This window comes from Physcomitrium patens, chromosome 16 (genome assembly GCF_059467195.1).
Source record: "Physcomitrium patens ecotype Gransden chromosome 16, ASM5946719v1, whole genome shotgun sequence".
Classification (NCBI taxonomy): Eukaryota; Viridiplantae; Streptophyta; class Bryopsida; order Funariales; family Funariaceae; genus Physcomitrium; species Physcomitrium patens.
In genome coordinates this window covers 14746135-14772850 of record NC_143425.1, presented here as the reverse complement: position 1 = coordinate 14772850, position 26716 = coordinate 14746135, and the positions used below count along the sequence as shown (strand labels likewise).

At 43.1% G+C, this 26716-nt stretch overlaps 2 protein-coding genes across 3 annotated transcripts; one reads left to right on the top strand and one right to left on the bottom strand.

The window, feature by feature from the left end:
* The first annotated feature begins 219 nt into the window (after positions 1-219).
* LOC112293615 (F-box protein At3g54460) lies at positions 220-7445 on the top strand. Its single transcript, XM_024543261.3, has 9 exons — positions 220-1239; positions 1596-2046; positions 2334-4663; positions 5043-5256; positions 5432-5683; positions 5909-5968; positions 6335-6465; positions 6725-6839; positions 6965-7445. The coding sequence occupies exons 1-9, from the start codon at positions 509-511 to the stop codon at positions 7091-7093; spliced, it is 4413 nt and encodes a 1470-aa protein (XP_024399029.1). The 5' UTR covers positions 220-508; the 3' UTR covers positions 7094-7445.
* A 74-nt stretch (positions 7446-7519) lies between these two features.
* On the bottom strand, positions 7520-25609 carry LOC112293614 (BEACH domain-containing protein C2). 2 transcript variants are annotated; one of them, XM_073539497.2, is made up of 33 exons: positions 25472-25609; positions 23856-24988; positions 22902-23204; positions 21950-22752; positions 20851-21642; positions 20503-20637; positions 20210-20314; positions 19901-20017; positions 19592-19668; positions 19371-19452; positions 18736-19101; positions 17823-18475; positions 17465-17549; positions 16918-17112; positions 16139-16651; positions 15666-15809; positions 14908-15360; positions 14511-14719; positions 14318-14387; positions 13939-14022; positions 13681-13737; positions 13443-13511; positions 13163-13249; positions 12673-12789; positions 12368-12517; positions 12103-12187; positions 11268-11388; positions 11022-11118; positions 10660-10773; positions 10103-10466; positions 8578-9650; positions 8371-8493; positions 7520-8141 (listed from the first exon to the last, which is right to left on the bottom strand). In XM_073539497.2, the coding sequence occupies exons 2-33, from the start codon at positions 24952-24954 to the stop codon at positions 8070-8072; spliced, it is 8814 nt and encodes a 2937-aa protein (XP_073395598.1). In that variant the 5' UTR covers positions 24955-24988; positions 25472-25609; the 3' UTR covers positions 7520-8069. The 2 variants fall into 2 exon arrangements, with proteins under 2 accessions (XP_073395598.1, XP_024399026.1); XM_024543258.3 differs by having other exon boundaries at positions 22902-24988.
* Positions 25610-26716: the final 1107 nt, after the last annotated feature.

The window sequence follows — 26716 nt, the reverse complement described above, 5'->3', positions numbered from 1 at the left end:
CACTGACACTATTACCTAGAAGCTTCCCAACTCATTCCTAATTTCAGAAGGCAAGATACCGTGTTAATTACGTTACAAACGAGGATACGAATACGCCGAGGTTCATATATACGATAGGTCGCAACGAATTGAGGCGTACCGACCGGCCCCATCCCCTTCCAGCCCTAACAAAATCTCAACGGAGCCTCGTCACGAAAGTTGGGCCCTGGCTGGGGTTTTTACCTTCGCGCTGCTTTGTCTCGCCCGAAACACAATCGCGTGCACCGACTTATGTAGGCGTCCTTGTTGTGTGAGGATTAGAGGTGATGATGTTCAGTACGATGACGGCGCGGCCGGATTTTGTAGCCGGGGATTGGCGGCGTATCACAGAAGTGGAGGTGTCTGGCGAATTCGATTAGTGAAGGCTCACGGCTTTTGTGAAAAAAATTTGCATGTGTTATGTTGGAATTGAGGCGGGAAGGAATTTTGATGTAGTATTCTTGGTAAATTTTTTGTGAGTTGTGGAGCGATGGCGGAAGAGGAGCGTGGTGTTTTATCTTCTGTGTGGGAGGACCAGCTGCATGAGATGAGGTTGTGCGGTTTCGCGATCGTGGTGTTGAAAATGCGATCGGATGCTTTGCGGGAAGGGGAATTGTCGGGGATTGTAGTGTCTGCGGATGTAGGGGGTGAGGAGCGCAGTGGTGGACGGAGTTTTTCGGGTTTTGCGCAGCTGGTAGGGGCGGAATGCAGTTTGCAAAGCAAGGGCCCCAACATGTGCGTGCGTGTGGAGCAATCCGGGTTGTTGTTGTGGCCTCTTGAAGGGAAGGATTTGCCGGTTGAGGACGCAAGAGGTCAGAGCCTGGTATCAGGCGAAAGAACAATGACGGAAAGCTCGCCGGTGGCTAATTTAGGTTCACAGCGAATTGATGGATGTGAGAATGAGACAGATGACACCACTGTAGATGACTTGGCTTCGGAAAGTACACAGTCTGGTGCAGCAGGGTCAGGAAATTGTGTCAAGCGAAGATGTGGAGCTCTGAGAAGTGGAAATGGGCTTGGAGAGGTTTTCTTGCATCAGCTCCAATGGGTTATGGCGAAAAACCATGCGAGAGTGCATGGGCGTGTCCTGACAATCGCTCACAAGGGTGATGAGACGCGGGTGCTTGCAATGCTAGACCTTTATTTGCCTCCTTCTGCCTGGATGGGAGCTGTCTTTTGGAAGTCAGGTGCCGCAGCTGCTGCCGCTTTATCGCACTTGAGGTCAGTTAGGTTTGAATCTTTGAATGCGGCGCTGGCTTGTGCGAAGGCATGTCTATTCTAGGTTCTTTAAATTCTGAACTAAATTAGTGTCTTAATCGAAATTTTAGAACCATAATCGCTATTTTTTCGGACCGTCTCTGTCTTCAAAAAGGCTTGGGAATGCTCAGCTTCATTTTGTAATTAATTCCCAGACCTATGATTGCCTGGCTCATCGTCATGCTTTGATCCCGGTGACCAAGCGGGAGCTTAATAACAATATACGCTGAGCATGCCGTTACACTTTTGACTCATTTTAGTTGAAATTGAGGATGGTTCAGAGCCTACGAGTTATTATGAGCTTTGCTGTAATCATGCAGTTGTGATTGGGAGGAGCGAAGGGCGCTGTTGATGAAATTAAGTTTGCGCGAAGAAATTGTCATGTCAGACAATGTTTGGGAACAAGGTGGCTGCCACGTGCTTGGTTGTAAAGTGCACCAGGTGCTGTCCAAGTCAATGAAGGCCCAATTCGACTTACACTCGCTGTTTAAATCTTTGCCTTCTTACAAGACTGATGATAGACCCGATGGTTTAAAGCTTCTACGGGACGAGACCGTAGAGGGTCAACAATCGGGACTCTGGGATGTTCCTGACGAAATTATCACGTCAATCCTCAATCGACTACTTCCTAAGGATCTTCACAATGTCGCTGCAGTGTGTCGGTACACACGTTTGATGGCAGTGCCAATTATACCTTGCATGCATCTACGACTTTTTCCACATCAGCAAGCTGCCGTGCGTTGGATGCTACAACGAGAAAATAGACCAGGGGTAGGTGCATGGACCTATGGCAAGACGAAGTATGCCGTTTCTCTTGTTTAGAGGGTCCGCATTTATGAACTGAACCGCGTACTTCTTTCAGGAATCCTCCGTATGGTTGTTATCGGTGGCGATCAATGCAAAGGATTCCTGAAGGAAAATGTCTATTCAGGTTTTTGGAGAGACCATGTAAGTTTCTTTGGTTACGAGGATAAGACTACAGATTAACCTTGAAGTTCATCACGCTATATGCGTTTGCTTTGATCCCATTCTGTATTGTTTCATGCCGTTGCCCGCAGGTACTTGAGCATCCCCTCTGCAAAAAGTTGGAAACTGAAGACGGCTTTCCATTCTACCTAGATACTGTATCAGGTGAGCTATCTCCGGAGAAACCTCCAGAAGTTCATGACTTTCGAGGAGGACTATTCTGTGACGAGCCTGGTTTAGGAAAAACTGTCACTGCGCTATCTCTCATTTTGAAGACTCAAGGTATGACTGCCGATGCTCCTGCGAATACAGAGGTTTTTTGGGTACCTCAAAGGCCGGGTGAGAGAATGGGATACTACGAAGTGAATGCAAGTTCGTCACTTCTAGGTGGTTCAGCGTTGAAAAGGTCAATGTGTTTAAAAGCTCGAAGAAATGAAGATTATGGCTATGAAATTGGGAGCTCATCTCGCCGTCGATTGAGTTCTGAATTTGTGGCATTTTCTGACTTTTCTGCGAAAGATGTACCCACTCCGTCATTATTGCCTGCCCCCGAAGTCGATCGCGGGCAGAAGAGCAGACCAGGTTCGGCGACTGAAAGTTCCCTACTAGACTCTTCAGTAGCTGCGTCGCGGTCAACAAGCCTATCTCGGGAAAAATCCACCTCATTACCTGCCCAGACAAACTGTGTATCCACGAGGAGTTCAATTAGGGTTAAGCGTAAACTTGGTGAAAGTTTCGAACTAGCTTCAAGGGGCAATCTCTCAGGTGGCAACTCGGGGGGCAGGAAGAGACTTCGGAGTGGGAGGCAATCTTTGGGTTCAGAGACTTATTCAGTTAGTGGATCTCAACTGGTATCACCAATCATAGCAGAGGAAATCATCCCTCCATCTGTTTCAAAACCAGATCAATCACGATCACACTGTGCCCTTAAGAAGGGTAAGGAATTGATTCAGGATTGGACATGGCTGAACTTCACGTGGGTTCAGTGTGAAGCATGTTCCAAGTGGCGCAAGCTACCTAATGGAGTTGTGCCTCCAGAGGGTAATGTCGCATGGTTTTGTAGCTTGAATCCAGATTCTCTCTACCAGAACTGCACTGTGCCTCAGGAAATCGAGGCTGATGCGAGTGTGAAGAGTTTGCCAGGTTTTTACAAGGATGGAACTATTCCAGGACAGCCACAGAATGTAGCCTTTTTTGCAAGTGTGCTGAAAACGAATGCGCACCTGTATGACGAATGTGCTAGACGGCCTGTGATATGGCTTGCAAGTCTTAACCCTGAGAAATCAGCCAAGTTGGCAACCGTGGGTTTGGCTATCCCTCGAGAAGCCAGGGGGGAGGGATCCCTGGGTGAGAACAGCAGTTGCGACACTCTCTTTAAGCTCTTTGGTCTCGAACAGAAGAAACAAAACAAGGGAGCTGTTAAATGGTCTTATCCGAAAGGTCTGGATGGCTTGCTCTTTGATACTAAAGCACTAGGAGAAGCTGCACGCAAACCCAAAGATGATGCCACTCGGTTATATTTGTCAAGAGCAACATTGATTGTGGTTACTCAGAGCTTGGTTGAGCATTGGAAGCACCAAATTGCGAAACATACAGCCCCGGGCCAGCTTCGTGTGTATGTTTGGACAGATCATAAGAAGCCAGCGGCTGCGCATACGTTGGCTTGGGACTATGATATTGTAATCACTACTTTTCACCGCCTCAGCAGTGAGTGGAGCATACGAGAGAACTCTGTTCTTATGCGCATCCATTGGCTACGTATCATGCTTGATGAAGGTCACACGTTGGGAGCAAGTCTCAGTCTAACCAATAAACTACAAATGGCAAAATCTTTGCATGCATCGCGTCGCTGGATTTTGACAGGGACGCCTACCCCTAATACTCCCAGTAGCCAAGCTGCTTATCTTCGACCTATGTTGGAATTTCTTCATGAAAATATTTACAGCAAGCACCAGAAGTTGTGGGACAACGCTATTCTGAGACCATTTGAAGCTGGATGTGAAGAGGGACGATTTCGCCTTGTCCAGCTGCTTCATAGAACAATGATAAGTTCAAGAAAGGCAGATTTGTGCACAATTCCACCTTGCATAAGGAAGGTTACACTTCTAAATTTTACTGAGGCTCATGCTGCCAGTTATAATGAGCTGGTAGTTACAGTACAGAGGAACATTCTGCTCGCTGATTGGAGGGATCCGTCTCACGTAGAGTCCCTCCTCAACCCTAAGCAGTGGAAATTTAGAAGTTCAACTCTGCGGAATACTCGACTGTCATGTTGTGTTGCAGGCCATATCAAGGTCAGAATTGTTGGCAATGATGTCGATGAGACAATGGATCTTCTTGTGGCGGATTACGGCCTGGTTCATGCATCAGATTTGTATTACAAGATTCGGACTGCTCTGATTCACGGAGGGAATTGCGATAGGTTGGTGAAGTTCAAACGTCTCATCTTTTGTTCAATTAACTACAATTTCTTTCTGATGTATACCATACTGCTGCTCTCTTCTAGAAGAGTTGTTTTTATGTATTTGCTGGATCATGTAAACACTTCACCTGATCTGCACGACATGTCTTTGCCTTGGTTACTTCCTGGTAAGATAAGCGTAAAGAATAAGATTCATATTTAGCAGAACATTTCTATACTTGCAGAGCAAAATTAGTGTCGATGGGTTCGGAAAAGAGCATGAAAATATTTAGTTGTTTAATAGGTTGTCCATGAATATAGGAGTTAAACGTCCTGCTTACATCTCTGTACTGAAACTCTGCCGGTGATTGATTGGATTTTGGTGGTAATTCTTTTGCAGATGCCAGGTGTGGTGCAAATTACCTATCGTTACACCATGCTGCCATTTGCTCTGCATGTCATGCGTTGCTCTCGATAATGAGAAGTGCACACTGTTTGGCTGTGGGCATCCTTACAAGATGCAGAGTCCTGCTGAATTGGCTCGTCCTGAAAATCCAACACCAAAGTGGCCCGTGCCGCAGGATCTCATTGAGTTGCAGCCATCATACGCTCAGGTAATAATTTAGGTGCGTTGTGGATTTCAAGGTTGCGGAGGCATTAAATCCGAATTACATGTGTACTATCACTTCGACGACGCTTTAGGTAGTTTGGCATGTTACAGACGTTCCATGTTCAAATGACTTTTGTCCTCTGTCTTCTTGCATTTCTGAGGCTTTGATTGTGTGGCAGGACGATTGGGACCCTGATTGGCATGCGACGTCCAGTAGTAAGGTTGCGTATTTGGTCAATCAATTGAAAGTTATACAGGATAACAACCTGATGCAGCATTATCCGTCGGACACGACCTCGAAGACAATGCCTGATGAGCTTAAGTCTATGATTTGGCAGACTTCGTCACGTAACTTATCAACTTCTTCGTTACCATGCAAGGCGATTGTTTTTTCTCAATTTCTTGAACACATTAATGTGATAGAGGAACAGGTTGGGCTTCTGAAGATTTTATCCCTACAGTCGATTCTGTTCTACTTAATTAGTGATGCTGATATTTATGTTATTGCTTAAGCTAAGTACTGATGACAGATGTTTGAACATTGTTGATACTGCTGCTCTAATGGGATGATTTATGACGTAAGGTTCAGAAAGTACTTCTAGATCTTGTATCTGGTCAATTGTAGATAATTACCTGACTGTTGATTTTTTATACAGTTAAATGGAGCTGGGATTCAGCATGTAGGTATTTACAGTCCGATGCATTCAATGAACAAGGTATGTTGGGTCTAGATCGACTCCTGAATGAATATTTCCGTGCTTCAGAATTTTTTTTCCAATTTCAATCCTGAACGATGTCCCGTAGATATGCAGTTTCGGTACTTTGTTCGTCGAATTCGCATTTTTTTTTCGTGCTATAGCTTTTCTGCATACCTTGGCCAACAACTGACACTTCGCTCTTACTCAAAAGTTGAGTTATTTTCCGCCGTAACTGCGCTTCAAGAAAACACCTTTGGTAGCAATCACAACTAGTACATAATTGAGTAATTCTTCACCATGTTAATCCTATTACTGATTCTTACAAATAGGGATTTTGTGTTAGAGAGAATTATGTATCTGAATTGATCTGTTGCTTGTATGAAGATGAAATCGCTCGCCACTTTTCGAAAGGACCCTGGATGCACCGTCTTAGTGATGGATGGGACTGCTGCTCTGGGTTTGGATTTGAGTTTTGTGACCCACGTCTACCTGATGGAACCCATCTGGGATGGCAGGTGAGGGAGTAATCTTATTCTATGTCGTCGCGGTTATCCATGTCTTCATACGATGCGCTGCTTGAGCTTCCCATAGGAAGGAAAGCTCAATCCTGACAAGTAATGCTGCAAGTTTTAGTTTGAGCGAATTCTGTATATCATTTGCTCCTCAAGTTCTTCTCTAATAGCTGACCAAGTCATTATCATTCCGTCTAATGCTGGGTGGGCCCCAATTATGCTATCCATTTGGCTGATAATGGTTGTGCTCACTCGGTCACAGCGTGGAAGAGCAAGTTGTGAGTAGAGCCCATCGTATGGGAGCTACTCGTCCTGTCCTTGTGGAGACGCTGGCTATGCGTGGCACCATCGAGCAACAAATGCTTGAATATCTACAGGTATTCTTTCAGACGTAAACTGGTTATATTTTCTGCTGATTAATTCTGTATTTACCCTTCTTTCTAAAGTGTCTCATTTTGGCTACCTGTTGGAGTGACATTGATGACTTCATCGCGGTCTGCAGGATCCATCTGGGAAGGGGCGACTTAGAGACCGACGTGATTCAAGTGGCAAAGGAAATATATCCCTCGAGAATAGCTACCTTTCTCACATGAACTTTGTTCGAACTGGCTCAGCTGCTGCAATTGCTTGAGAACTTCAAGTTGTCTGGATGCTTCATTCTTCGGTGAAGCAGTTATGATCCACATCACTGCCAATTGGAAAGGACATGATTATTTAGGGGTGTGCTTACATTGGTTTTAAAACAAGACCTGTTGAAGGCCAGCACTTCCAAGTGAAGAATTTATTTGGCTGTCACTAGTCATCATTTAAAACACAATTGGGAAAGTGATGGTTACTGATTAGCAACAGCATTCATTATAAGTGGAACTAGGATTCAGCATTTCCGGGAAATTGTTGTGTACAATTGTTGTAACAAATTTTTATACTCAAAACATTTTTAAGGTGCTTTCTTTGCGAAGTAATTTAACAACATTATTTTTCAACGTTTTGGACTTGATTAGTGTGCTTCAGATGTTTCAAAATTAGGAGCCAATACTCTCTTTACAAGGCTTGAAACTGCTGCCAAAAAAAATGTATTTGAGGCCATAAGCTTTACAGATAAGACTAAACTAATAAAAAGCAGAGAATACAAGTCTGAGAAAGCGATACATGTGATGAGCACAGATTCACGCTTTACTACACATCTCAAACGTATGATCCATATCACTGTAAGGTTGTTCTAAGTAACGCTTGGGAGTTCGTAGAACTGAAATCTTCAACTAACTACGTAAAGACGCAAACAATATCAAAACCAAATCAATGGTAGTAGCTATGGGGAGTACAACGAGCGCAAGTCTATAAACAAACCTACTGCTACTTGTCTGATCATTAAGACCAGGTCACATAAATATAAGTCGATGAGACCATCGTGGCTAGTGATTAAGTATTCAGTTCCTAAGCACAACGAAATCGACTAATCAGCCGAACCGTCACACTGGAATAAGTTTCAATGTGGGAACAGTGCCCAATCCATAATTGACTGGAAAATTATATGAACCATTTTGAAAATGATTAAAGTTTCCTAAAAAGTAAATAAACTACAAAAAAGGGGAAAAACTTGAAGACTTTTAAATGTAACCTGCAAGTCCTCCACCCTCCGAACCCATTCGCAGCATCTGATTAGCAACTTTCATGCTCAGCTGCAACCATCCAGTAGCACCCCACCCGATTCAGTACAGAAGGAACAATTGAAGCAAATCATATGATTTTAAAACCATCAAAACAACCGTACACCAATTCTGAAGAAATTGCAGAAAATAATATCACATTTAAAAGGATCAAGTAAGAACCATAACAAAGGGTTTTTAAACCTCTACTGTAACCTCACATAACTAAATACATTCAGTCAGGATGTGGAGCGAAGCTTACTGAAGGGTCTGTGAAAACAATCAGGTGCTTCTTCGCAGTAGACACCACGAGGTTGGTGTCATCGTTGTTCAAAGCCATAGCTGTAATGTCTTGTCCCCTCCTAAGCATAAACTTTTGAATGACCTGGCAAAATGGAGATTATTAAGCACTCTATCAACGATGTGAATCCAATGAGAGAAAGCGAGAGAGCAGGTAGCATTCACTAACCTCTAGCGTACGAAGCTCGAGGAGGATAATAGCTGGTTGAGGTTCAATCTGCTGTTTCTGTTGGAATTCTGTAGATATCCCCCCATCCCCACTTCCCAACCCTCCTGCCTCGTTGGATCGGCGCACGTTGCTAGAAGAATATCTTATCAAACCAGATTCAGATCTTCGCATAACTATAGTTGAATCAGACCGCGGATAGCCTGAAGGACTCCGAGGGAGAGCATCAAAACCCGGATGTTGATTACCCTGAAAGAGCGGTTGCTGGTTACCCCTTGAGAGCTTACAGTTGACGGAGTGCATTTTTGACTTTCCCCCACAAGAAGGACATGCACCGACCATAGACCACTTAGGGGAGTGCTGACCACCGTAGCGTTCCGATTTAGAATCTACCGCGGTTTGGCGAGGTGGCGGCCTGCTGCCATCCGGAAGTAAGCAGCTTGTGCCTACTACAGCATGTAAACCATCTTTGGAGATAACAATAGATGAAATATTGCCTTCCCAAGAAGGCAACAGCTTGGCTGTCATTAATGTGCCATTCACCGTAAAGCTCTGAAGCACTCTAGTAGCTTTATCAAAAACAACTATGATACCTTCTGGAGACAATGCAACGAGATCAGCCCTATCAACACTAAGCCGTCGCAAAAATCTTCCCTTGGTAATCGAGTGGAGAAGCACCCCTTTCGATGAAGAGAATGTGACTACCAAATCAAGATCTGCATTAACACAGCATGAGACCAGCTCATCTACATGACCTCTTAACACATGCAGAGGTCCTTCCAAACTCGGTCTCCTCGATTCTGCAGTTATATTCCCTTCTTCAAGATTTGATGCACCTGCAGCTGCAGCTACTAGTGAAGGATCTGACATACCAGTCGACCCTGCACCAGTGGATGTAGCCGAGCTTCCGTGAAATCGCCATAGTAAAGCTGTAGAATCTTGTGACCCTGTTACTAGAATACTTCCATCAGAAGAAAGAGCTAAGCATGTAACAGGAGCACAATGGCTTGACGTACTTCCAACTGCGTGGGCAGTATCTGTCGCCACTAACTTCACAGAATTGTCCGCATGTCCACCTACACAGTATATTGAAGTTAAAGTTAAGCTAGTTAAAGCAAAGAAAGGTGTGCCCTGTCAAGCATAGTGTTAATATGAATGCGAGCAAGAGGATATTGTCTGAAGGGCTCAGCCGAAAGCAGTGAGCAGCCGCTAACTCATAACCATTTTGTGCAACAGCCAGACGGTTCTTATCTTGCTATATTGCTTGATGATATTCGACAATTCATAGCAGGTTGTGATTACAAGACATAAATCTACGTGACGGTCACTCCACGCGATTAAAAGGTAGATACTACACACCATTTTATGAAAAGGAAAACTTGAATGAACAACAGTATTTTGAAAGTTAAGATAGGTATTTTGAAAGATGAGTCATTTAATTTACATCTTCCAATCAGGAGTAGCTTGGAGAAAACAAAAGTATTATTGAAATCTAAGTCAAATAAACAGCCCAGAAAGTAGTGCAGACCTGTTAATAAGAAATGCCCATCTGGAGTAATTGCAACAATAGAACCTAGCTTCACACCCGCAGGAGGAAGAGCAACTGCTCTTGGAAAACGATTCTCCTCATCATCTGTTGGCCGCGAAAACATTCGCATCAAGCCACTACTTGGTTCTATTTTTGAACGCCCATGGTGAAACAAAAATGGCATGCCTCTACCATCTGGTGTATTAGGCTGCCACTTCTGCACAGCTACATGACAGGCAGGGGCTTCCATGTCAACAGTAATTATTGAGTCATGCGTGGTCCGTAGCTCTTTGGCAGGTAGATTTAATCGGTCAGGACTAGGAATCGCGTAAGCCTTAGATGAGTTTGGGTTACGGAAAATAGTCTGCACATGAAACTCGTATAAATGAGCATGTTCATGTAATGTTAATCCCCTGAGTACAACAATGTAATATTCATTTCAGTAAACGGAACACATTCAGGTTCCTCTGGCCTCATAGGTTTAAGTAGATATCAAGATCAGTGGAACGTTGAAATAAAATAAAACGAAATAAAATAAAATAACAAACTTATATTACCTGCAAATGTAGGACATCTGCTAGTGGCATTCGCTTCACATGAGGGATAGTTAACAGTTGGGACGGGGTTTGTCCAAAGTACGCGCTTTGTTCATGTGTGGCCTTTCGTAGTATCTGCATAGCATACCGACCAATTTTACAAGAATAAACAACTTAAACCAGAATGGGTACACCATCAAAAACCAAAGAATAACATTCTAGGGTAAAGCCACGCAGGACAAAAAACTTAAACATAGATTACAAATAAAATAATATCAAAATCACAGGTCATTGGCAAACAGCTGAGTAGAAATCAAATTTACACCAGAAAGTGGGATATCTAGGAATAGAAACCCTGCAATCAAACAATATCTAAGCCTTACCGGATCTGTAAATTTATCTATATCCACAGCGCCTTCATATGCCATGTAGAAGAACACATTATTTGCAGATATGGCCGCTTGCCCTCTCTGCTTGCACCTGCACAGGGTAAAGAGTAAGAAGCAAGGCATACAAAGAACGATAACAAATCTCAATTTGATTCTACAATAAGACTTACAACACAGTCCAGAAATCGGTGATCAACCAACGTTTCAAACAGCAACTGAAATATTTGGCAAGATAAGTACCCGAAAATGAGGTCAATCCACTCATTCAGATGCTCTGACACATATTCACTCTCCAGAGCAGAGCGATGCTTATATATAAAGTCCTCTGGGCTTGAGGCCCATGGTGGAAGCTTTACGTCCCCTGCATATCAACAAACGAATTAATCAGCAATTGAGAACATAAAGTTAGATTCTTTTACCAGTACATCTCTTTAGCACTCAGAAGCAAAATATTAAAATCATCTTCAGTACGATTGTTAAAATTTTCACTTTCAAACTACACCTAATTATATTTCATCATGCTACCTATAAGCAGTAGATTTCCAGTGAATACGACAAATGAGCGGAACTGTTCTTCCAACTCCATGTAGAAGGTTCGTTGCTTGAAGAGAGCTCATTAAATATATTCCAAGTTTGATATTCCAACAATTTTCCTGTTTTGTTTAGTACTTTAGATGCTATAATGGCACGTAATACAGATGCCGTAGTGACTCCATTTCTTGTCGAATTGGAAGCTAACATTTTAGGTAATTAATTTATTTCAGTTTAGATAATCGCTGGCTTTTGTTACAGTTTTTTTTTTTTTTTTTTTTTTTTTTTTTTTGTACAACTTTGTAATTAGGTTCTTAATATCTTTAGGATTAAAAGTTTCATTTAAAGTATTAGACGATAGTACTGTTAAAACCTTGGGGAATTCTGGGATTTTGTACACAAACTGTTATGCTAGGTTCTGTCAAGATTCGGGCAAAGCTTGGCAATAACAGCGCCAACAGGCGTATAGAATGCGATTACGCATCCAGAAAAATTTAGCAGCCCTCTGAACAACGTCAAAAAACCATTAGAGATTTGTACTCACCTAGCTTATCACCTTTTTGAGTTCGCCCCAAATCTATGCAGTTTCCATTCTTTAGAGCCTCGGGCAAGTAGAATAGCTCTGGGATCTACAAAAAATGAACAGCTGTTAAATGCACAAGTTCATTCCTTTAGCATTAATACACGAATCAGAATATCCAGCAAAGTTAACACTGAGCTTATTCAGTAAAAAATGAAATACAGTGGCATGGTTCCAAAACACATCTGCACAATATTGTACACCTCTCGGTTCACAACAAATTACATACCAATTCTTTGACATCACTCATATCCTCCAAAACACCGTTCCAAGTCGAGCCAATATCAGAAAACATACGATCTGCATGATCAAATTTTCCTCCTTGGAACTGAATTGCTAATGATGTATAAGGTTCAACGCGAACAAGATAATAGAGAACCTGCTCCACAATCCAGACAATTTGAATGGCTTGTAAAGTACCTACAATGGAAATGCATTACATGTTGAATATAAATCAAAGTGAGCATAGAGATCGGTATCAGCACCAGTATTAGGCCCATTAGAAAACTAGGAAAGAGGCAAAAAGTTACCAACCGTGCCAGCACTTGAATAATGAGAATGATAATGAAACTTCGGAATGACAGGGTCGTCAAAGTTGTCATATCTTTCTAGAAACTTCTCCAATCGTGCAGGATTTAAAGCACCAACAGGCTACATGCGTGACGAGCGTTTAGGTCAGGGTTGGGCACCAAATCGTAACCAGGTCAAAAAATTTGAATAAGAGAATTCCCACTCACATTCAATTTAATCATTACAATAAAAGCGCAGAAGTCAAACCGCTGTTACAGATAGTACGACATCAAGAAGTTTCAACCCTACTCCTAATATCTTTCCAATTTTCTACTAACCCTATAGTGCAAGTTGCTAAAAGGATGCAACAAAACTATTCCATTTTAGATCACAAACAACCGCAAGCTAGAGGTGGTTCAAGAGAGAGAGCATAGTGTTTTACTATACTAGGTACAAATTAAGTTGACAAGTTTTTCAAAACATAAAAGTAATCTATAATTAGAACGAGACATACCTTTGAAAGATCCCTATATAAGTTTGGATCGTCTAAGTTCAATTCCTCCGAGGTATAATCAGCAAGAACCCACGGAAACACAGGATACTGTTCATAAAGTTAGATAAAACGACAAGCTTATAAAAGAGCAACTTACAATTTGTGCTTTCAGCGAGTAGTTATAGTAACTCAAAACTTGGCGGGAAAAATGTACATAGTGAAGCAACCTTCGAGCACAATTACCACTACTCAATAAGTTATGTGGAATCCAACTTCGTGAGACGCACACAATTAAAAATACCTGTGTGATATCATTATAAGTTCTGCCCGCTAATGTATTGAGCTGCATCAAATACTCAAAATTTGTGATCTGTGCAACCAATATAACACATCAATAACTGAATTGGCCATTCGGCAAGAAGTGAAGTAAACTGTCATTCAATACAATATTTCAAAGAACTTGATCGTACACAAAAAAAACATATTTCCCCCCTATAAATCTTTGTTGCTTGACCTACTACTTCGTGAAAGTGATATACCTCCCGACGAGCCCAACGCTCAGTTAGATTGGTTCTGTTCAATAGCTGCTGTGGTCCCTGTATTCAGAAGAACAACAAAGAGCAACCAGATTAACTGCTTAAATACTATTGGCAACATCACACCTCTTGAAGATCAATGATTCATATGACATCTAATATGAATCAAAATGATGGTAGAATCTAATAAGCTAATTAATCTAGATAAAAATAAGTGGAGGATATATACTGTGCGGTAACTCATGTTACAAAGTTGCTAACCTGTGTCCTTGCATATACTATATCGAGATAAGGGGGTTTTGCTTGTACAATTGCTTTGTAAACTCTCTGTCTAGCATCCATTGTCTGCACAGATTATCAGTTGATTCAGATTCGGTTAGAAGCAAGGAAACTGCCTTATATGCATAGTCTACGAGAAATACGGAATTTAAAATGAAAAATAGAATAAAATAAAGTCAGTAAAGTATAAAGGGTATGCACTTAATATGATGACGTTCATATATATATACACACTATCACCACTGGGTGCAGCGCTGCGAAGCTTTTGCTCCAAATTATTTCAAAAGGAATATCACAGTAAGTATCGCTTAATCCATAGAATACTCAACATGCGTATGATCATCGTAAGTATAGGAAATACCCCAAAGTTGAAGAAGAAGTTAGATCTATCCACCATGAAGAGCTCTAACGCACTTCTCTTTAAGGAAAACCTGAAGTGCAGAAAAGGGGAGAATTAAAAAGAGAATAAAAATGAAAAAATAGGCAGAGATTGATTTACGGACGATCATTCAAAATATGAAAACTCACTAAAACAGAGCCTCAAATACACAAACCTGCGGCTATGCACTTCTCGTAGTAGTGAAAGAGGCCACAATCTGTCTTTTGCACCATCTTTACGTTGTTGGTCCCTTCCATCATGATGTTCTTCTGCTCCACCGTCTACCATTTCCCAATCATCCTCTTCTTCAAGCACACTTGGAACACCAGATTTGTTGATGTAGACACGATCATCAATCATAAAGCAGACTCTCTTTGTTGTGACCTATAACAGGTCAGAAAGTACTGTAAGGATCACCAGCTGCATGGTTATTTTTCGAATCCAATGCAGTACTTCATTTACATGGTGCACACATGCATCGAAAGAAACTTACTGTAATTTTTTCAAGAATGGCAAATACTTAAGACTATGAATCAAAACGACGGTAGGGGGCGCTAAGAGGAAATATGTACCTGAAATCTTCCTCTCAGAACCTTTAAAGGAAGAACCATCGCAGCAGGGATCTCAAGAATCAACTTCTCCTTGTATTCTGTGGACATAGCCGCTGCAACTTCTGAAACAGTAGTAGCATTTGTGACCTGTGAAGGGACTGATACATCAGACATTGAGTCTTCTACCACAGTTTCAGAAGCAGGATCCTTGTCCATCTCCCCACTCCTCTCCTCTAGGTCTTGTTTCTTCTCTCTTAAGTCCTCTTCATTGGATTCTTCAAGCGCATCCTTTTCCGGTGCAATTTTGGGACCTCCTCCAGGGAATGGAGTACTTCCTAAAGATTGGGGTAGGAATGACTTTCCAGATTCCTGATGATCAACTGCTGCTCCATGATGATCTGTGCCTTTGTAGCTTTGTTTCAAGCGCAGCCGCATGCGAAGGGAGTTTTCTGTGGAGTCCAATTTCCAAAGGATCTGCAACAACAGCAATATACGCTCAAGATTTGAAAACAAACAAGTTAAAACTCATTGCAGAACTATCACTAAAACAAACGAGGTCCCAGTAAAACACATGCATCGCGTACACGTACAACTTGGCATGCCATTCCACAGAAGCTAAACAACAAAAAATGGAGGGCATCAGCACGTATTCTGAACAATGGCGAACTTGTCGTAAGATAGACTATGACTACCTATAACCAAAAGAAAGCTAGTTGCCATAAAGCAAGTTCATAAATACAAATCAACTAGTCCTAAAAATAAGATGAGAGCACACATACACGTCGACTTGGTCCTAATTGATTACAAAACGTTCCAATGAGAGCGTCAATCTCCTGCAGCCTCCGTAAAAGAGATCTCCAAGCCCGATCGCCCAATGTTGAGTCGAATTCATCTGTAGCAGCTATCGTTGCACGTCTATCCTCCTGTGAGGAGGGTCAAACATGAGCACATAAATCAGACAGATATGCGTAGAAGAATTAAAAATTTATGATAATGTCCTTGACATATATATAGTCCAATAAAAAGGAGATTGTGTCAAATATAATTCAAGCATCCAAGTATTACTACTAGTCAAATTTATATTCTCTCTGCTACACACTCCAGTAGACCCCTTTTTTTGTTTTATACTCGATGGATGTATCCTGATCAAACACAAAGAAATTGCCATTAAGAACCGATAACACCACTATTTCATTCGGAAATCGCAACCAGAGGGAGCAACGTTCATCTGAAAATGTTCACAAAATAGTACCTCTGCTGACCGCATTTTATGAGCTTTTTCCGACATACTTGAAATCATCCCAAACATTCGATGGGGATGTCCACTTGCATTATTTGCAGCCGAATTCCCCACACTGTCACAATCCAACCACATACTGCCCATAGTCTCCCATATGTTCCGGCGTTCAGCTCTCTCTTTATCAGTAAGGCTTCTTCGCTGCCCAGCTGTAGCCATAGCTACAGCACCTAAGCCACGACCTGAGCCAACTCTAGCAGCACGGTCTTGATCTCTTGCAGCCGCTAGGGCAGCAGCTTTACTCGCTGCGATATCTACTGGTGTTTGGGGCACCTCAACACGATCTGGTGCTTTACTGAAAGTTGGAAAACTCAATAACTTTGGAGATGAACGATCTGACTCTGAATTGCGTCTTCTATGGGATCCTTCACCACCACCTACCCCAGCAGCTGCCATTGCCAGGGCCATTGCAGCAGGTGGTGAGGCAAACGCAGCAGCCCAACCTGGGGAGATCATGGCCAAACCTGCCTGAAGAGAGAAATTCTTCATTAACACTTGTTCCTTGAGGGCATCAGGAACGATTCCCAGGGCCTTACATTATACAGCATCATTATCGTTTTCAAATGAGAAAAGTGATTGAAGAGCAGATTCTACACTCAGATTTCAAATAAATGAGGAAGCCCCAACTCTGAAACAGAAACACGACATGCAGTACTTCGACTTTATAGCATTCGATTCCCGCCAGTGGGTCGAAACAGGTTCAGTGCGAAAACTTGGTGTAGTGGGTTATCTACCTCCAGAGGATGCATATCAGAGGCAAGATGATGATATTCCACAGCAAGAGGACTTTGGCCCTGCGCATCCGTCAGTTCATGAATGCCTGACAGCAGAGGCCGCCAGCGTCTCAGCAAAGCAGCAAAAGGAGGTATAATAGTCTCCATATATCCCTGACGTAGCACATCCCTGTCCTCACTCACCGAATGCCACATCTATACACATGACATAACACAAGAAGGCATGTTTAGGTAAGTAAAATGAAGCATATATCCAGCTATCCTTGATGAAGTGTGCACAGCTTGAACAAAAACTCTGAAGTGTAACTAGTCATACAAGGATCAAGCAAAAGTCAGAGCATGAAAACCTGTTCTGCAAATATTAGAGAAAATACATGCGACATTGATGTCTACTATGGGCAATGACTGTGATAATTTCTGTACAATTTAAGCGAAAGTAAAAACATGCTCATTCAGATTACTGCTTCGACGTAAAAAGACATCGGTCACAAATTTGGCACCCGAATACGGCATGTAGTATTTTCACAAATGAATGAGAAGGGGTTACCTCAGAGTACAAGATGCAGCAAGCAACCAAAACTCGTTGCCTCCGTGACTCGAAAAGTTGCCTTGTCAGGAGTGGTGCGAGCACGCTGCAAAACCAGGGCTCAGCCATTAACACTGACAACCTCATGGGAATTTCGTTGTAATGCCTAATCATTATCAGGAAAGAAAGCCCCATGAAATCTATATACATAAGTGGAATGCAGTAAACTCTCCGACAAATTATTCATACGAACATGGCTATGCAGAACCAAATCAACAGGGATACTGCTCCTACTAAGCATCATGAGCAGTGTATTACTTGAAAAATAGATGTCAAAGAATATCTTAATAAATGATGAATCGGTAGCAGAGGCAATTACCACCACAATAGTGAACCTCTCGCATTTGACGTGGCGATCTCCTGGAAATAGTCGGATCCGAAATTCCATTGTCCACTTGATGTTTTAGACCTCCTACGCATGCTGGGAAGCACAGTTTCAATATTCTTATCATGTTCTGTCGAACCTCCTTCAAAAATGGGTTCTCCCTGATCTTCCTCTCTCAATGCTAGTAGAGTGATCCGAAGCATGGCAAAAAAGGGTTGATCACTGTCCAATAGTTGCGGAAGCTGCAAGCCCCAAGATCCAGAGCCTGCAGTGCCAGGTACGAAAATGCCTCCAACTCCAGTTCCAGGACTGTATTGATCAAGCAACAGAGCTTTCAGCATGGTTATGGCTTTCTTCACCAACGGAAGTTCAATCCATTGCCCATCGTCATCTTTCTCCAACCCAGATGACCACGCCTTAAAACCTCCTCCTCCTCCACCCAGAAGACAATTTCTTGGAGGTAGACCAACACCGTACCACATGCGACTTCGGCGCTTCCAACCCTGAGCTAACTCAAGCCCATAGCTTCCATAGCATGCAAATGCACAACGGACCGATTCATACGGCTCAGCTGCTACAGATGCTGTCAACCGCTCCACAGCTGTAGCTGAAATTTTCCCGTTTCCATCCGACGTTGTAGCCAAAGCCTGTCGCAGGGATGGAAAAAGTGTTACAGCTCTACGTTACACGCACACTACAGATTTACTGGGAATGACAATATAGTTACTATGCCAGATTATCCATCCAGGTTTCAAAATTGGAATCAGCAGGATCGATTCAATGAGGTGCATGTAAATAAGACCAGTTCAGCTGATACTTCTAGCTGAACAAAGATAGAGAGTTCTAGTTAAGGATCAATACAACACTTTTCAATGTTCAGGGGAATCAATGGGAAGCTGAAAGTTGCCTCAAGGGACATATTGTCCATTTCAGAGTTGGATGATCTTCGGGACGGAGATTTCTCTAAGGATGGCTCAAGTGAATCAGAACTGAGAGCAAAACTTCGCGATCCGAAGCTCTCCATGCTACCACCGAGACTACCGCGAGAAATTGTATAAGTGGACCGCTCAGGTGCTTCAGACTTGGTCAAAAGAGTCTTCTGATAAGCTTGTGCTTCCAGGCGCAAGTGATCCTCGACCAACATCAAAAGTACAAGAGCGTTCTCAGACAGGGACACGGATAAAGAGGCAACAGTCTCAGTTTCAGCCTTTGCTGTGCGAGGAGATAAACCTCCTGCCGCCACGCCAGCGGCAGCAGCTGCCACAACTTGAGTCTGTTATTCAAATACACAACAGGAATGTAACATAAGTAAAAATCATAGTAAAACTTGGAGAAAAATTGCAAAGGTCAACTCCTGTACATGCAACCATGGGTCCAATTATGTTGAGCCGCAAGATTTTAGCTTTTCAACAACAGAAGTGCACGGTAGCTAAGCTGAAAGATGACCATTCAACTCAAAGAGAACTATGATAGCACCACCAATTGTAATAAACCAATCCTCGATCTACTTCAGTAGAACAAAAAAACTAGGCTTGCACATACTTGCAGTTGCAATTCGTTAGAGGCGAAAGAGAGCAAACTGCAGAAGATTTTGCGTTTTATGACTGGAAGATACACCTCCCTTCTGCGAAAGCACAATTAAAAGTCACAATAATACCACTGCCACACGATAGGCGAATTGAAGAGACCGGTGTCACTTAAATGCCATGGAATTACACAAAACGAACTTGATAACTGCATTAAGATGAGTCGAAAGTGCATACTTAAGGCGCCTTTCCCCGGTGCTTAGTTCTCCGCTCAACGTTAGCCACTCTGCACAATGAATAGTTGCTTCCACGTCCTGATCAAAAAAAAATCTGATGGTTAGCCAAGAGCCTTTTCATACTGTTCACAGCAACGTTAGTCAAGCCAGAATACAATGCAGCTTTAGTGGCAGACAGAAATAATTTAATGCTGTCCTCAACATCACATCACCAAACACAGCAAGAACAGACAAAGGCTGAAGGAATTTCTACATAAGAATGGTCCATGACAATGAAACTGAAACTGAAACGCCAAAGTTATCGACTTACTTTCCAACCATCCTTCAGGCGCAATGAGTGCTCCAACATGATAGTGAGAAAACTGTAAACAAGATCCTCTGTCTCTTCGGATTTATCATTTCCCTCGCTGGAACCCATTCCAGTTGCCTAATGAAATACAGAGTAGTAGTGTTACTAGATGTGGTGATCCAACATTTACATGTACGTGGAACAACCACAGCACTATTGCTTCATCATAGCCTTTTTCTACTTAACATCAAACAAGACTTCCTCGGTCAAGTTACCAACATCGACGGAAGAGATAACTGTCAGCGTGCAATAATGGATGTTGTAGTTCACCTCATAATTAGATAACAGTATCTCAAGAAGCCACTCTGGCCACTCAGGCATTGTTGTCAGCAATTTCCGGTTCTCAGGATGAGTGCATGCTAATAACAGCATGTCCTGCAATTACGATCCTCGAAATTTTAGTAATTACAGAAGTATATCAACAACGACGAATCTCGCATGAGTTAGCAGAGCAAACGATGAAAATATACTGCTAGCTTCGCCAAATGCAGATATATTTTAAATTGGCCTGGAAAATTTTGCATGTCACAAATCTATGTAGACCAAAGAATAGGATTGTTCACCTGGAGTACACGAAGCTGCAATTGAACGGGAGCCAAAGGAAGTGAGCGCAAAAGTACTAGCAGTAAGGGGATATTCTCAAATTGATGTCCAGCATCATAAAAGGCAAGACGGTCGTCTGCTAATAAGAGTCCTTTCTGCAAATTTGAAACAAGCTCTTGGATAAGCAACCTTTCACTGTTATCTGAGGATCCTTGATTGAACAGTCTCAATTACGGTTCCTTTACCTTTCCTTAATGATCGACAATATCACCTGGGTATATAAATATCTAATGCAGAAACTAATGCCAAGAGGAACGCCCTCTTTAAATTGATGGTGCAATTCGAGCCAAGGCGAAGAATGTCCTCACCTCAGATCTTATTACAGCAGGCAAGAGTGCAGCATAAACATTGACAGTCAAAAGCTTTCTTGGTGCAGATTGAAATGCCTTTTCCAAGGCAAACAGAAGCCATACGACAGCTGCTGCAGCTACTCCAGTGGTACCTTCACCCGAGGAGCTTACCCCAGGACCAGCGGACGAGGGGGGTGGCTGAGAAATTTCCATTCCGAATCTCATAACCTTCAAGTGGCCTCCAGAAACCAGAGAACCAAGAAGAGTTACAATACCAACCATGATACCATCAGAAAAGTCCATATTTCGGAATTTATTGCGTACACTGTCGGCAATTATCGATGAACTAATGCCACCTAATGTTCCAACAGTGGATGTCTTATGAGCAGCGGAGCGACTTCGTGCAACAGACCCAACCGTCTTTGTCGAGAGAGACAACCGAAGGTCATTCTCGCTGATACCTATAGTTCCGTCAAACGTTCCAGCAGACTCTGGACTAGGGAAAATGCTGATCTCTTGCATCTTCCTGGTTGAATTCATCACCTCGTAGTCAGCGTTGACATCACTAGGAACTTCAACAATGTCCTGATCATTTGTGATTTGCTCATCGTCACAAGGACCTTTCATTTCTGGATCTGCATCTTTTGTGGACCTATTACTCAATCCTTCTCCTGACTCTGCCTCCCTTCGTAAGAGAGTAAAAAGCATCTCAACACCCCCATTCGCAAGGAAAGTATCAGCGAAAGTGGCTGCTTTCGTGGAGTTGGGTTGAACCACCAATCTATACATAAGATGCAAAACTCGAGCGACCTGCCATCGACAAGTTGCCAGTTAGCAACCACCACCTTCATCCGTGGAAACCACATCAATAGTGCCAAGTTCATTCAAAACACCGTGTTAACTAAATAAACACAGGCACCACGTCACCCAAAAGGGAGAAAATCCCCATTGATTCACGATAAATAAACTAATAGACCCACTTCTAAAGGACTCATAGACCAAGTAATTGAGTGCACCATGCTGAGATTACTGAAAAGTCCATATAATGCAAAACCAAGAGAAACACAACTTTCCTATATAAATTTTCATAATATCAAGTAAGACGGGGAAAACCAACCTGATTGGGTTGAGGGCAGTCGAGCACAAACTGAACCAGGGAGCACACATCATCACTTAATGCCCTGCCTTGAGCGGATCCAACTAATAGCTCTACTACCACCAGCAGCTCATCCACTAGAGCATTCAGTTCTCCAGCATGCCGAGATGATTTCTCAACAGAAAATGTAAACAAAGAGTTCGGTTCCGGATTCAACCAGTAACAACAGCGGCAACCGTCCAATAGCATCTGAACAGCATTTGCACCCCTCATGGTAGCTGCTTCAGAGTAGACCATGTCAGAAAGCGTTGATAGAAGCTTCTTCTGCAACCCATAAGAACATGAGCCCCATAATTTAAGATCAAGTAGTAGACTTCTGAACAACTGGACTTTAAGAGAAATGTGACATTGAGGTGCTTGGGAAAGAGAAACGACAGCTGCCACAAGCTCCTCGTCTCTTTCTTCTGTCTTTGCTTGCTCATCCACTTTCTTCTCAAGGCCTACAAAAGCAGGTACGCGGACAAGGTAACCCAACAGATTCGCCAACAAACGATCTGCATGAATCCTTGCAAACTCTTCCGCACTTCCAGTGTACTTAAGTCCCAAAGCTAATATCCTTAAAATTGGGGCTGCCAGCAATGCAGACGAAGACGACACTTCTCCTTTGATAACAGGCTGCATTGAATCCTTGTCAACTGCTCCTACAGCCAACGGTAACAAGGCCATCGGGCCTCCCTCTCCAACAGCCCAGACAGACTCCGTAGGCCTAACCCTTGCAGCAATATAGATATGTCCCAGGACTTCTGCAGGTTTCTTACATGCACCTGGGAGAAAGAAAAAATGAAAAACAAAGTAAAACAAAATCATTATTATCCTCATAAACTGCCTACATACAAAACTGAATTGTAACATGAGAAATTCACATGCATCCGAGCTTCAAGGAATTACATATGAACTACAAATCTGTACAAACCTGATGCCCCCGCGGGAGATGCATCCGGACAAGATCGGCCATTCAATAGCTTTGGATGATAAAGAAGATGGAGCCTGGGACCTAACTCCAAATCAAGAGCTGCACTTTCCTCAGCAGTGGTAGGTGACTGTTCGTTGTTTGCAAGCCAACGAGCTCCAGCCCCTGCTCCAAATGTAGGCAAGGCATCGCCTCCTCTTAAGGCCAACTGTAACATCTTCTTTTGACCTAGTGGCTCCTTGAAAATATAAACTGGCCCCATCTCTGCAAATAGTGGGCACTGCCGACGACGTTTCTGCAACCCAACTATGACACGGGACGGATTTGTGCCAATGCAGCAGAAACTTAGACCCCTAGAAATGCGCGGGAATACCAAAGGACGAGACTCGTACAGAGGTCCATCAACATAGAGTCTCATCTCATCTTCTGCTTTACCAAGTAAACTCTTCTTGTGCATGTGCTCTAGACCCACAAAATACCAACGTTTGGGCTTAAACGCATGTGTGAAATATAGCGAAGCCTTCTTACCTTTTCCATGAATGCTCTCTACAACTAAAAATTGACCATGGAAATATGCTTCTACTCCGAGATTGTCCACAGAAAGAAAACTGAAGAACCTTGGCATGTGAGCTGTCCCTTCACTAGCAAGAGCGCTAACCGCAGAGGCAGCTGACATAGCGGAAGAATTTCCAGACTTGGCAGCTGCAGCTGATGCAATAGCAGCAGCGGCAGCAGCAGTGTCTACTGTATCGGCGAATGACTCAATGTACAGCCATGTTGCAAATGCATAACCATTCAAAAATGGCCACTTGCTCTCCCCAGGACTAAGTAGTCCTGAGCTTTCACCATCAAACTCGAAGCTATGAGCAGGTCCGCGGGTTTCTTCTCCAGACATTGTCCTCTCTAGAGTGTGCAAGAGATCTAAAGATGTAGACTTTCCAGTTGAAGATATATTACCAGCAGCATTGAGCCATTCTCGGAGATGTTTCACAGAAAGACAGTGAGATCCAAGAGCTTCAATCGCGTCTAAAAGGGACCCTGTATCCCAGCTCTCTGAACCTTTTCGGCGTCCCACTGTTCCCATAACGATTCGCTGGTATGCTACAAGGAGAACTCGTAAAAGTCCAGCTGCGGAACACATTGCTCGATTTCTGGTGCAGGCTTGTAAAATCAATGATAATGCTTTTGCCATCCTGGTTCTAGGTGACACGATAGTTTTGTCGTCGTCTTCACATGGAATCCACGGAAGAAGTTCACCAGCCACTACAGCTGCACCTGCGCTGAGCATCATCCTGGGTGTAGAGACTCCACCTGCTTTGTCCAAGCCGTCAGCACCCCCCATCTTTGCGATCAATGTGTCAACCACATACCTTGCAAGCTTTGCATCACCATCACCGTCTCTAGTACCAAAAACCTCCTCTCCTCCAATCACCCTTTTCAACTTCACTAAAGACGCTCTATCCGACCCCCGGATCGCAGAATCAACGAGACTCATGAGCTCAGGAGAGACTTTCAGCATACTTGTAAATTCCTTCAGCGATGGCAAATTGTGTTTCGGGGCTGAGAAAGTATGTGAGCTATCGACAGAATGTGCTGGCCTAATGCCGACGACAACTCCTGGCTCGGTTGGTCCCAAATCAAGAGACCTGAAAGATGCTAAACCTCCATTGAGCTCATCAACCTGATTGAGTACTATTTCTGCCATCGTATGCATTCCTAAAACCGAATTTTCCTTTTCTGGGCTCCTCCGCGGCAGTTCTGTAATCGAAGGCAGCTCCACTGAATTCGGTTCTTCAGCAGTTGAAGACGGCTCTTCCAAAATAGACGGTGATTCTTCTGGAATCATTTCTCCAGCAATTGAAAGCAGCTTTTCTGAAGTAGACGGTGGCACTTGCGAACCCGATTCATCGCGAAACGAAGATAGATCTTCTAGAATCGGCTCTTCCAGTAACGAAGACGGCTTTTCCCTTGTCCCAAACCTGTTGGTTGGAACCGCTTCAGAATTATGGTGATCCGGACCGGATCCCACCCCCGAATTTTCCATGTTGTTCATCATAATCACATCAGCAAGAGCATCAGATGTCAATTACCTGCACCGTTACATTCACCTTCAAAAATTCAGCACAATGACTACATATATACTCGAGGGATCATGGTGGAGATACTTGTTGCAACACAATATTCTCTGTCGTGATCGGTAGCTTATTCGTCTACTGATTAAACCAATTGCACTGTCTTGTCAACAAGCGCCGTCTTTTCAATGAACCAAACGTGATGAACACTGCACGCACTTAACAGCTTGACGCATAAGACAGTAAATGGGTAGTTGTTCAGTCGAAAAGAACCACGTTTTATGGTCTAGTCTCTTTGCAATGTTAGTATCTAAATTATCCTCAAATACACACAAGCACAGTACTAGTTCAGAACTGTACATCAACACTTCAAGTTCTAGTCCAGAACAACACATCGACGTAACTACTACGTACGCGATTCTGCGTCTGTAGTAGAAATACCCCCAGCATTCATTTCGTGTAGGTACAAAAAGCGATAAGAAAGGAGGTGAGAGTGCACACCTAAGATGAGATTGACGACTGAAGTTGAACACGTCGATTGTGAGCACATCAATGACATTAATGTAACCAAATCCTGATAGGACTAAATATTTAAGGAGATCGGTTCCGAAACCCGTCTGTTCCAATTGCCAGCACTAGTAAAACGTTCTGCAATAGCAGAAGAAGTTGCAATCAACCAAAGCCAGCTTTCCAAGACTATCAAGGTTTGCGAAAATAAGACAGAAGTTTTATGTACGATAATCAATAACTAGAAACAAGCCAGTTACCGTTCCTAGTCTCAAACAGAACATACAATTTATAAATTGTCGCCCACTGTTTATAAACTCAAAGAATATAAAATTGTTCTATCCAGTGTGTGCATTAAAATTCCAGAAACCTGAGATCTCTTTGTCTAATTCAAAACCAGGGATGCACGACTAATATTCGCAATTGAATCATTAAAAGATTGATCCCGGATTTAAAGAAATAGATCGCAATCAGATTCTCGAATTCTAACACGCCTAATTCTTAAGTCCTTGTACAACACTAAGACCAAAACAGAAAAAGAAGAAGAAAATCTCTAGAAAAGGCCACCACTCATGCTTACATTCAACCTAGTTTTAAATTATTCGACCTCAAATCAAGGGCTAAAATCCAACAATATTTTACCCAGAACAATGAGCTCTCGAAGAACAGACGTAGATACAACCTCGCTACCTCAAATGCAACCTCAATCTGCAGAAATCAAACTCCACGGTGCCAGTCGCACTAAACCCGGCTTACACGCCAACACGAAACCCGATCCAAAAGAAGCTCCAGGACTCCAACACCGCGCTTGGAGAGTGCTGGTAATCGAGCTCAGAGTGGAGCCTGTGTCAAAGCGATCCACACCTCACAAGACGACACTCACCAGGGCAGCATTACCATCGAGACTTGAACTACGATACAATTCTAGGTACGTAATCGAAACCTCCACAGGCTCTCGTGCTCCCCGACAGCTGGAGCACAGTATTCGAAGCACTGTCCCCCTCCCTCGCTCGCAGTGTAGAAGTCTGCGAGACGAAGAGTGGACAACGATTGCTAAGTCCACGCACGCCACGATCGGAAGCTCCCCTTCCGCTCTGAGAACTGGAGAAGCAACCAAGGTGGATGTCCAAGGCGGTCCCACACTGGACAGAATCAATACCCGGTGCCCGCAATGGTACGATGCCATTCATTATACTAGAATCGTTAAATCGCACGGAGTTGTCAGCATTTCCAGCACAG